This window comes from Chaetomium globosum, genomic scaffold, assembly GCF_000143365.1.
Source record: "Chaetomium globosum CBS 148.51 scaffold_3 genomic scaffold, whole genome shotgun sequence".
NCBI classification, from domain to species: domain Eukaryota; kingdom Fungi; phylum Ascomycota; class Sordariomycetes; order Sordariales; family Chaetomiaceae; genus Chaetomium; species Chaetomium globosum.
Genome location: NT_165978.1, coordinates 3,312,203 through 3,323,247, shown reverse-complemented (window position 1 = coordinate 3,323,247; position 11,045 = coordinate 3,312,203). Strand labels below are relative to the sequence as shown.

The 11,045-nt window shown below is 58.3% G+C and overlaps 3 protein-coding genes across 3 annotated transcripts; 1 reads left to right on the top strand and 2 right to left on the bottom strand.

The window, feature by feature from the left end:
- Positions 1-105: 105 nt before the first annotated feature.
- Positions 106-1,032, top strand: CHGG_06370 (uncharacterized protein; the record flags this gene model as incomplete). The annotated part of the gene is made up of 2 exons (XM_001222464.1): positions 106-126; positions 451-1,032. 2 exons carry the CDS (start codon positions 106-108, stop codon positions 1,030-1,032), a joined length of 603 nt encoding a protein of 200 aa, XP_001222465.1.
- A 1,162-nt stretch (positions 1,033-2,194) lies between these two features.
- CHGG_06369 (uncharacterized protein) lies at positions 2,195-4,627 on the bottom strand (the record flags this gene model as incomplete). The annotated part of the gene is made up of 2 exons (XM_001222463.1): positions 2,195-3,932; positions 4,026-4,627. 2 exons carry the CDS (start codon positions 4,625-4,627, stop codon positions 2,195-2,197), a joined length of 2,340 nt encoding a protein of 779 aa, XP_001222464.1.
- Positions 4,628-6,666: 2,039 nt separating this feature from the next.
- On the bottom strand, positions 6,667-9,765 carry CHGG_06368 (uncharacterized protein; the record flags this gene model as incomplete). Its single annotated transcript, XM_001222462.1, has 2 exons — positions 6,667-9,562; positions 9,746-9,765. The coding sequence occupies 2 exons, from the start codon at positions 9,763-9,765 to the stop codon at positions 6,667-6,669; spliced, it is 2,916 nt and encodes a 971-aa protein (XP_001222463.1).
- Positions 9,766-11,045: the final 1,280 nt, after the last annotated feature.

The window sequence follows — 11,045 nt, the reverse complement described above, 5'->3', positions numbered from 1 at the left end:
CGTCCATTTGCTCTCCCATTGCACCACATCGATAGGTCGAAATAGCGGCCGCTCTCTTTCCAACGACTGCATAATTCCCCCAGCGACATCATAAGGCAACCAACCATGTCAGAAGCTCGCCAGCGGGTCATGGAGACCAACCGGTCTCTCCGTCTGATCAAGACTGCAAGTTCATCCCGTCTTTCCTCTAATACCATACTACCTCCCAACCGGCAATGTCCCGCTAACATCCCACCTTCCAGGAACTCGAGAACCTCCTCGAAAAGGGCGTAATCACCGACAACGCCTTCGACTCCATCCACGCCCTCCTCCCCGCCGAAGCCTCCCTCTCCGGCCCCGCCGCCCGCAGCAGCAGCAGCAACAACCCAACCCCAGCGCCCTCGTCCACAGGCCTGCCCACCCCACCCCCTCGCAACAACAACAACACCACCACCACAAACACCACCCCAGCACCCCCCTCCTACGCCCAATCCACCGCCTCCCCGCCCGCCCTCCCGCACCGCAACAACCCCCCCGCCCCACACCCCGCAAGCCCCCGAGAAGCCCGTCCTGACCCACGCCCGCGCCCTCTACCGCTATGCGGCTAGCGACGCGCGCGACTGCTCCTTCGAGCGCGACGACCGCATCGCCGTGTACGAGTACATGAACGCGGACTGGTGGATGGGAAGGAATCTGCGCACAGGCCAGGAGGGCATCTTTCCGAGGAGTTATGTCGTCGCCGTGGCGGCGGAGGAGAAGAGGGCGCCGGGGTGGGGGCAGCAACAGCAACAGCAACCGTATCAACAGCCGTATGGGCAGCAGCCGCAGTATCAGCAGCCGCAGTATCCCATGGCGCCGGTGCCCGTGCAGGGATATCCGGCCGCGCCGCCGCCGGGGCAGCCGCAGCCGCAGCACCAGCCGCAGGAAGGGGAGGGTGAGGGAGAGAGTAAGATGGGGAAGCACGGGAAGAATATCGGGAAGAAGTTGGGGAATGCGGCGATTTTTGGGGCGGGCGCCACGATCGGGAGTAATATTGTTAATTCCATCTTTTAGTTGACGAGGGGGTGGGTTATGTTGGAAGGGGGGGACATGGAATTGAGCTGGGAAACTGGGCGGTTTTTTTCCTAGGAACAGTGAGGAAAAGGGGCTCAGACAGTTGCTATCATGCCTTTCCTTTCCGGTCAGCAAGCAAGCAGATGGTTTTTCTTGTCTCTCACCGCAGGACTTGCTTGACTTTGTGGTTTCGGCTTCCGGTTTCTCTAGGACATAGGTTAGTGAACAGATGGCGTTTTGGCTTTCATCCATAACTTGATCTGTTCTGTTCTCCTGGCTTTCAGCAAGGAGTAAACTCCGGCCCCCGACCCAGCAATGAGGCCGAGACACAGATACCCGCACGCTACCACCGTGCCAGGGATATCGTCGCATCGAGACGACAGTTGAGACCCGGTGGAGTGGTCGTGCAAGGGCAAGGGCCCTGGGAGAGCGTGTCGACACGACAGCCACCGGCTTGGCATCCTTCCTTGTTGCGTGGCGTTGCGTTTGTGATCACCGCGATATGTAGATACGTATAGGTAAGACAGAAGCCGAGTTAAAGTGGTGTGAACCAAGAAAGAGTACGCCTAGTAAAATTGATCTACCTAGTGTGCCTGACTTGAGATGATATCCTTCCTGTCAGCCCGTCTGTGTTCGTCTGCCCCTCTCCCTCGCAGCATGGTATAGTACAGCAATGGGCAGGCAGATAGGTAGCTCAATGATTCCAAGTCCCATCCCATGCCCGCCCCCAACATATTCATGACAAAGTCGTGTATGTTTTCTTGTTTCCTTCCTCTCCCCTCCCAACATAAGGAAAAGATCGATGGTGTGTCCGGCCGCCCAAGGGGCCATGGTAAACAAGTATCGTGGAGGAAGAGATGACCGCGAGAAGGGGTGCGAGATAATAGGTGAACAAAAGAAAACCTTGAAACTCACGGGGAGCACCTTAACCCACCCACCCTTTGCCCCCTACCGCCCCGCCCTAGTCCTGGTATTGACACCGCTCATCCCATGCGATGGATATGCCGACATATGGAACCCCCCTCCAAGAGATAGAAAAAAGTGTGATGAGGAGCAGCCACCACGGCTTCTGGTAGAATGGCGTAAAGAAAGAAGAAGGGTAGCAAAAACAACACAAGAACAAGAACAAGAGCCATCCGTCCGTCCCGGCCGCAACCCGGCCTCACACCACCACCGACTGTGCATCACACCCCAACAACCGCACATCATCTGACACCACCAACTCATCTCCACCCCCATCCCCACAGCCAAACCCCCCATCATCACCACCCACCCCCCCAAAATCCAACACCTCCCCCAACCCCAACACCCCTCCTTCCTCCCCCTCCCACTCCCCCCCCTCCCCCACCAAAACCGGCACCTCCCCCTCCGCAAACAGCCCCCCCTCCCGCCCCTGGACCTCCGCCTTCAACACCCGCACCTCCAACCTCCACCGTCTCCCCAACCGCTCCCTCCGCCCCGCAAAGGCGCGCAGCAGCGCCTCGTCCGCGTTCGCGAACTGCACCACCAGCGCGACCAGCTCGGAGGCGCGGCGGGCGGCGAGGGATTCCGTTTCGAGTTCGTGGCGCGCGACCAGCTCTTCCATGCGCTTGGCTTGTTTTTCGCGGAGGCCGTGGATTTGCGACTGGTGGCGGCGCGCCATGCCGTCGCGGAGGAAGTATTGTTGGCGGAGTTGTTCGAGGTCGCGGGAGGTTACGAGGCGGTGGGGGAGGGTGGGGGGGTTGGGGGTGGTGGTGGTGGTGGTGGTGGTGGTTGATTGTTGGGGGTCTGGTTGTTGTGGTGGTGATGATGGTGGGCGTGGTTGTGGTTGTGACTGTGATTCTGGTTGTTGTGGTTGTTGTTGTGGTTGTTGTTGTGGTTGTTGTTGTGGTTGTTGTTGTGGTTGTTGCTCGCCAGGAAGCGGGAGGGTGGCCTTGCCGTTGCAGTAGTCCTCCATGTGCCTCAGTTTAATCTGCACCCGCTTCTCCTTCTCCTCCAGGCTGGCCTGCAGCTTGATCTCGGCCAAGACCTGGCGGTCTTCGAGGTGCTGTTCCGTCTTGGCGTGGCGGTCGCGCATCTTGAGCATAAGGTCCGCATACTTATCCCCCAGCGCCACCTTCTCCCGGTGCTGTCGTGTCTGCAGCGCGTCCTTCACCCTCTGCTCATACTCGTTGAACCTGGCCATCTCGGCCTCCTGCCGCGCCCGCAGCGCCTTGAACTCGGGATGCTCGCGCGTCCTCCTCTCGGCCTCTTCCTTCGCCCTCTCCTCCGCCTCGGCCGCCTTTTCCCGCGCCACTTTCTCAGCCTCCAGCTCCGCGAGCCGGGCCTCCTCCTCGGCGCGCCGCCGCTCCATCTCCTCCTCGCCGTTGCAAAAGTTGGGACACCCGACGGACTGGTCCCAGACGGCGCCGCAGATGTAGCAGAACTGGGCCTTGCAGCGGCAGGTGATGTGGGTGCAGCCCTGGGCGAGCTCGACCAGCGACCGGCACTTGTAGCAGCGGCGCCAGCCCGACGACTCGCCCATCTTGAGCACGGCGTCGCTGTCGCGGTCCTCGGGGCAGTCCTGCCCGAGCTCGTGCGCGTGCCGCTTGCACAGGAGGCAGACCTGCGTCCGGCAGGCCTGGCAGAGCGCCTCGAAGGGGTGCTTGGGGTCCATCTTGTCGGCGGGCGGGATGAACTTGCCGCAGGCCGTGTTGGGGCAGAAGATGCGCGCCTCCCAGGGCGTGTTGTACTGCAGCACGGCCTTGAGGAACTGGTCCTGCTTCTCGGCCGTGAGGACCACCTTGATGATGGCGCTCGGGATGGGCTGGGTGCAACACCTCGGCGGCATTCTCGATTCGTCCAGCATGGACTGCTCTACCATGACGGCCAGGCAGTCGCGGCAGTAATAGTGGCCGCACGGAAGCGCGTGTAAGGTATTGCTGTCGGTCGTGAAATCTTCGCGGCAGCACACACAAGGCCTGGTCGCGTTAGCAGGTCTGTTTCCGCAGGGGCTGGTCCCTTGGGACACTTACATGGGCAAGCTCGGGCTCGGCCTCCTCCCCCTCAGCCTAGCCGCGATGCTCCGGGTGAAGCCCCTGACTCCTTTTTTTGTCCTCGATTTCACCAGGACCCCTCCTGTCCATTCCGCCCTCTCAACAGGGGTTCGCCTGGGAAGCTTAAGCTGAATCAGCGCAGGATCAACCTGGCTGATATACTTTTCGTACTGGGAGAAGCTGAGGGACCTGGACTTTCTCTTTGTCGAAACTTCTGGCAGTGGGCCAGCGATCGCCGTTGCCGTCGCTATCGCTGGCGGCTGGTCTGCTGTCCGCGACGTCATGATACTCTGTGCGGTCCTAGCCGAGACCGCCGAACCTGGCCGGCTATGTTGTAAAGGGGGCGTCTCAAGGAACCGGCCAGCGGCGATCCTGTGGTCCTGTGTGCTGGGCCGTCGTGGCGTTGGCAGGTCAATCCGGAGTGCCGCCGCCCTCGAGACCAGCTCCTGCTCGATATCCGACTCGGTGGCGCCATCGGAGCGGCCCAAAACCTCGCGGACGTACTCCGCATCTTTCAGTTCGGGCAGTCCGGTCCGGCCGTCGACGGAGCTGGGCAACAGCATCGAGCGTCGAGCCGCCATGGATGTCACGGCAGCCAGTGCAAGTCGATCGACGGTCGAAGCGACTCCCGGGCCGTCAAGCGTGTGTCTGCCGGGAACCTGAGAGACATGACCTGGTATGGGGTGTGATGGCGTCGGGACACGGACGCGGACGCTGTCGTGAGGCATACGACCGGAGGGGGGCCGACGAGGGCGGGCAGGTGTTTATCGTTATCGCTCGGTCGGGGTTCGTCCCGTCCAGAAGTGGACAGGGGGGGAGGGGGGGTTCTGTCTGACCAGGCCCAGTGAGGCCTGTCTTGGCTGATCTCGCCAAGGCGGCTGCTGCCCTACGCTCCACAAGTGACGCGACCCAGGCCGGTGAGTGAAGCTGGTCCTCTGCAAGAGGTCGGGACGACTCCGAGAGGTAAGGGGGACGGAAGGTCAAAGGGAGAGACCAGAAAGTAGCGCCGGATTTGGGTATCAGAAAAAAAGTATGTGTCTGTTTTTACACAAGCACAATGCAGGACCAGAACCGGTCTGTGTAACGTAACGTGAGTGTGTGAGTGCTCCCAATCGAATGAAGCTGACCGGTCGAGAGGGTCGGCAGGCGGGTGGCTGCGGTTGCGATAGGCTGGCTCAGTCAGGCCGGTGGTCGCCTTCACATGAATGGTCTGAGATGGGCGTTCCAGATAATGTTACTCCTCGGTGCTGGGGTAATCATGTGGGCAATTCCACAGACTCGTACGAGCAGTCTCAACAGTCGTATGTGATGGATGAGTAGTCGTCTCGGTCTAGGTGAGTGAAGCAACCGGGTCCTAACAGAAAAGTACATGGAACGAAAGGCACCCGGGGTGATGCGGACCGTCGACTTGTAAAAGGCACATCATCCGGGCCATCGGGGAGCTGTTTGCTGCCGCAACGCCACCTCTTTCGGCCTGCAGCCCTGCCGTTGCGCCCCCAACCTGCCGCTTCGCAAAAACCCCGAGAACTGGAGACAGGTCATGTACAAGGGCAGCCCGAGCAACCGAAACCCGGACCAGTCAGATCCGATCTCCACCGGGGTCTCGAACAAGGGAGGGAGGATCAAAGTATGCACCGTGCTGCCGCGACTTCTTCATATTTGAGATCCACCGAGACGGCGCAGTCAGTTATCTCGCCCGGGATGTGGAGCGATCGAGAGCGATCGTGATGCTGACGACCAATCTCTATGCAGTGATATGGGGGGATGTATCAGAGCCCCCGGGAGTGATCGACCGTGGCTGCAGGAAACAAAAAGCCATGATTGGCTTGTCGCCATCCTTGTTCCACAAGTGACGGAGGTGCAGGAGACCCAGTGGGTTGGAGCTTGCAATGTCAATGTGACAAGGCGACAAGGTGACAAGTTGGGTGGGCGAGTTCTTGGGTTGGCTCAGGTTGGGTGGACGAAGGGAGAATGTGTCACTTTTGATTGCCCGAGACGGTATTACGATCTCCAAACTACAGATCGGACCGTACGTGGGGTGTACCATATGCTGTAGCAGCTTGGATCTGTTTCAAACTGCAGCACTTTCGCACCATCAGCCAAACGCAGCCCGGAATCCAGAGAAGTTCACTCTCTCACCGTCAGGTTACGCAGTAATCAGTCAGTATATGATAGATAACCCTTGCTTCTCATCACAAACAGGAGGCGGCTTTCCAGTCAGTTTGATAGGGATCAACCCTGTTTCTTGACTCGCAGCGTCCGAGCCCTGCCTGCAACCGTTCACCAGCTCCCTCTCGGGGAATATCGCCGAGAAAAATGATCGAGCCATGGCCCCACGCGTAAGGCGATTTGGCGTCGTCGGTGGATTCCGGACATTCCATTTGCGGCATCGAATTTGCGAGGCCGAGCGAAATCGGGAACGGTCACCAAACTGCTGCTTAGCAATAATTGTTTGTGCTGCCTGTCGTTTGGAATGGCTTGGAATCCCAACCCAGCAGGTCCTCTCGTCAAGGAACGCCAACCGAAAGAGGCGCTCGGTTAGTTGGTTAGACAAAGCTTGAGCCATTTGTCACTGGAGAAGAAGCAACAAAAAGCGCAGGCCGTTGCCGTCGGAACCCCGTCAAACAAGTTCCCATCTCGCCAGCCAACCCACATTTTCGCCCGCGTTCCTGACGATGCAGAGCTTCCCTTCCTTCGCCCCCGCCCCTAGTACCGACTCGAGAGCCTTTTCTGCCGAGATGGAGCCAATGGCCGTGCCCCTGCCCTCGCTCAGACTGAAGGCGCCTGTCGTCACAAAACCAAGAAGGTCCTCCGTGTCCGGACACAAGGGGTGGTGCCCGCCAACGTCGAGCTCATTGGCAGCCGGTTTGGGGTAAGGGAGCTCTGTCGCGATGAGTGATTGTGCTAAGAGTTTTTTGCGTGTCTCCATGTCGATGCCGGGGGGCATCTGTGGGGGCACCCCCAATCGGGATCTACGATCGTGGCCCCTGTTCCTGGAAGAGTTCGGCAGCCCCCGAAGCCACTGGTCCCTCAAATCTCGAGGGAGGGATCCCGACGAGTGGGTTGACGTTGGGTCGGATGCGAGAACTTCGGCGTCGTCAGAGGGGTCGGCGATCCTTGGCTTCCGGGAAGGTAACCGGTAGATCCTGGCGCAGTTGTTTGCGACGCCTCTTGCGATAAAAGTTAAATGAATTGTGACGATAGAGTTCGTAGGAGGCTTGGCTGGATTGAGTAATCCGAGAAGCGAGGTGAAAGCCGTCTTTGATAGGCATCGAATTAAGCCCAAGGCCACTCCTGAAGGTTCGGGGACTTTCGCGGGCGCGGACTCTCCCGACCGTTCCGGGGGATCAATATCCATCTCGGTCCCATCCGGGATCGACGAACTGGTCGTTTGGGAGAGGGCAAACAAATGTTCGAAATCGCAAGCCAAACCGTCTCCGGTTTCGCCTTTCCGACCAGCGCCCAGGTCGAGCGACCTCCACTCGACCCTCTTGCCCTTCGGGCGGCGATCCCAATCCTGTTTTCGCTTGACTCGCTGCTCCAGTTCCCAGTCGCGCCCGGCGTCGGTCGCTGGGAAGTCGCCAGGGAACCACGGAGCTCCGTGCTCAAACGCGATTTGTCTCTGCTCATTTAATCCGCCCAGTCTGGGGTTGCCGCCGCTCGAAAGGGGGCAACGCATAAGAGTATACCAAAAGGCCATGATACACTTCCACGGCGCCAATAATGTCCACGTGCCTTGCGCCTGTCCATCGGTAGACGGCCTCGAGGCGAGCAGCATGACAGGAATGGGAGGGTCGGCGGCGGTTACCGGGAGAGTTTCTCCGGGGGCGTTCGCCCCTCTCCGGCGGTTGATGGATTTTTGGGAAGGCAACTGTGAGGCCTTAAATCGACAATCCCGGCTGAAGATATCAGATGGCTTCAAACCCTCTTCGACCGGCCATTTTGTGAGCATCTCGACAAGAGGCCCATCAGCACCGCCACCCAGTGGTATGTTGGCTCTTTTTGGTGGATACGCCAACCGAGGGTCTTGCACCGAAAAGGCGAGAAGTGCATCCCTAGGGAGGGAAGCGGGGTTTGCGACGCCGGCAAGAGACTGGAAAACCTGGCCATGACGCTCCTGGTTGCCTGGCTCGCCACAGTAAGGTTGAAGGATGCCAAGCAGCGCCTCGGTGGATGCAGGGCCGGTGAGCTCGATACTCCCGATCTCGAAGCGCAGATCCTCGAGATGAAGCCGAGGCTTTTGCATCTTCGCAAGGGTAAGGAGTTCCTGGAATAGCTCGAGGAAGCAGGATGGGTGAGTGCGAATCAACAGCTGTCTTTGCGGCTTCTTTGGGCGGCTCAAGTCCATAGCATCGTCGGTCTGGGCGGGTGCTTGGGGGTTCCAGACGATGGTTGCAGGCCCGATATCCCGTCTTGAGTCTTTGACCTGCTTGCTGAGAATACCCGTCCATTTCCGCACGCCGGCCCTCCACTTCTGTCCCCTAGCCCCCCAAGCGCTTTCCTGTGTCAGTCCCAAGCCCTTCAGGACGCGCTCAGCACCCTCAGCTGTCCCATATAAACCAATGGTGCTCATGTAGCTCATATCCCACACCACTACACCTCTCTGGCCCGAGGCACGATGGGTTGGGCGATAGCATTTCTCGGTTGGGGTGAGGGGGACAGCGAAACGCCACAACGGTTTGCTTGGTTCGGTCATGGTGGCCCGCTTCGCATGCCAGAGGTGTGTCGGTAGCCACGTCTTGTTCATTTGTCGTTTTCTAAACTTGGACTCGACCTTGGGCGGTTCGTTGAGCATGTCGCGCCGAATCTTGGGTCTCGCTAGCCTGGTGTGCACGGTTGGTTTCGACCCTCCTGCGGTCTTGGTTCCTTCGGCGACGGCTTTCTCGAGCAGCCTCTTCCTTTTCCTCGCAGCTAGGATGCCTAGCTTTTTGGCCGTCTCGGCGCGGATGCGGGCCCGGGTGGTGCGAGGGCGGCGCTTTCTAGCCTCGACGGTTGGGGTGTTGTCCTCCCACATCTCCCTCTTGGCCCGCTCGCGCAGCCTCTTTGGTACCCTTTTGGCATTGTGACTTGCGGTCCTCCTCCGCATGGCCCGAGGCACTTGCTGGAACACGCGGGTTGCATTGACGGCCTTGCACTTGCGCATGCTGTTCTCGAGGGCCTTGATCTCGAATTCGCGGGCATTGAGGAATTTCTGCAAATCAAGCTTGCCATCTTCGAGGGCTGCATCCGAGGGCTGGGTGCGGATGTTGCGGGCATCCTGAAATTTGACGCGTTTCGCAGAGCGCCCGGTCGTCGTCGTCGTCGTCGCCGTTGTCGTGGGTCGTCCACCGTGGGGTCGAGATTTGGTGTCCTTAGTTACTGCCTGGGGATCCTTTCGTTTCTTGCCCTCCGTCCCCTTTCCGAGGGGCAGCGATCGTTTACCGTCCATAGGGCCAACATGGGGCTCTGGATCGCGCGAGGTGGCCGTTGTTTTGAACCCGGAGGTTGTTAAGAAAGAAAGCAATAGCCGATCGACGCTGGACTGATGAAGCCAATTAATTTTTGGAGCTCTTATCGGTGCCTTGCAGTGGCTTATCAGTAGTAGTGGTGGGGCTGGGGGACACTAAAGCCCAGACCATTGGTGGGCTATAAGCTTCCAGGTTCTCCATCACTCATTGCAACTACCTACCTACCTACCTAGGTATGTACACGATACCTACCTTGGTATTACTACGGCCATCATGGCGATGTTGAACGAGAGAGTTAGGTTCTGCCATGTATCCCAAGCATGTTGGGAAATATACACATTCAAAAACCAAAGGTTGCTCTCAGCACCTCACCCTCTAAAAATGAACCCCTGAATTGGTTATGCTTCAGCCCACTTGCCCGTTCGCAGATCTCGGCAGAGGCTTCTCAAAACCTGGGAAAAAGCCCGAGCCCCGCAATTTGACGGTGACGCGGACGAAGGTCCCTGAATCGCAGTGGGTCCATGCTCTGTTTCCACTTCCAAGGAGGCACCTCGCATCGAACATCCAATCCCCTGAATTGAACAACTGCACGCCGCGCGGAGGAGACAAGCTTTCGTCCCGAATCACGCTCGCTTGGTTTACCTCGTTGGTAGTGTCCCGCTTCGGCATCAAACGTTACCACGCAGCTGCGGACAATTTGGTTCCCCGATTCCAATCCGGGATTATTCTAAATCTGGTAAGCAAAGCAAAGCAAAGCAACGCATTGGAAGCAAAGCCGTCAGCAAGCAATCCTTGGCGGGCCGACGTCAGCTCATGTGGTTTCCCCTAAGGTTCCTTCCCTCCACATCTCGAACGAAACTGACGAACTGGGAAAAGGGAAGTGTGGCAGACCCAACTGAAATTCGGGTCTCAATTGCCCAATTATCGGTTAGGGAGGAATGAGTCTATCCCTAACTGACTAAACTACCTTAATCGACTGCCCACATCGGATGCCACATGCGACATGCCACATGCACCCACATGCCACCCACATGCTAGTAATTAACTAAGGTAGTGATAACGTTTTAAAGCGGCATTAAAAGAAAGCATGGATTCCCTCAGTAAGTCCGACGAACCATTCCCCTTCTTTCCGTCTTATCTAGGCCGTTATCCCTTGCTTCCCTCCCTTCCCTTCCTCAGAAACCCCCCTTGTTACACAATTCTGCGCCTCCCGTTTGTCTCAACTGTGCCTTCTACGGCCGAGCTAGATAGATTCATTCCTCTTACCATCAAACCCCGGTTTCTTTTTTTGCGCTACACACCACATACCCCCGGGTCTTTTTTTTGCACTAAACGACTTGACGTCACCTCACAATGGGGTCTGGCCGTTCTGTGTAAATGCAACCACGTCACGATTACGGCAGCACGAACTCTCTGGTGACAGACTCTGCGCTAATATGCAATTCTTCCCCATAGTGAGCAAGGGCCGAAAGGTACGACCACTGGTTTTCCGCCGGGGTGCCCCTCCAATGGTGTGAAAGCTGATTCATGTCTCTGTCTGCAGCCCAAGTTC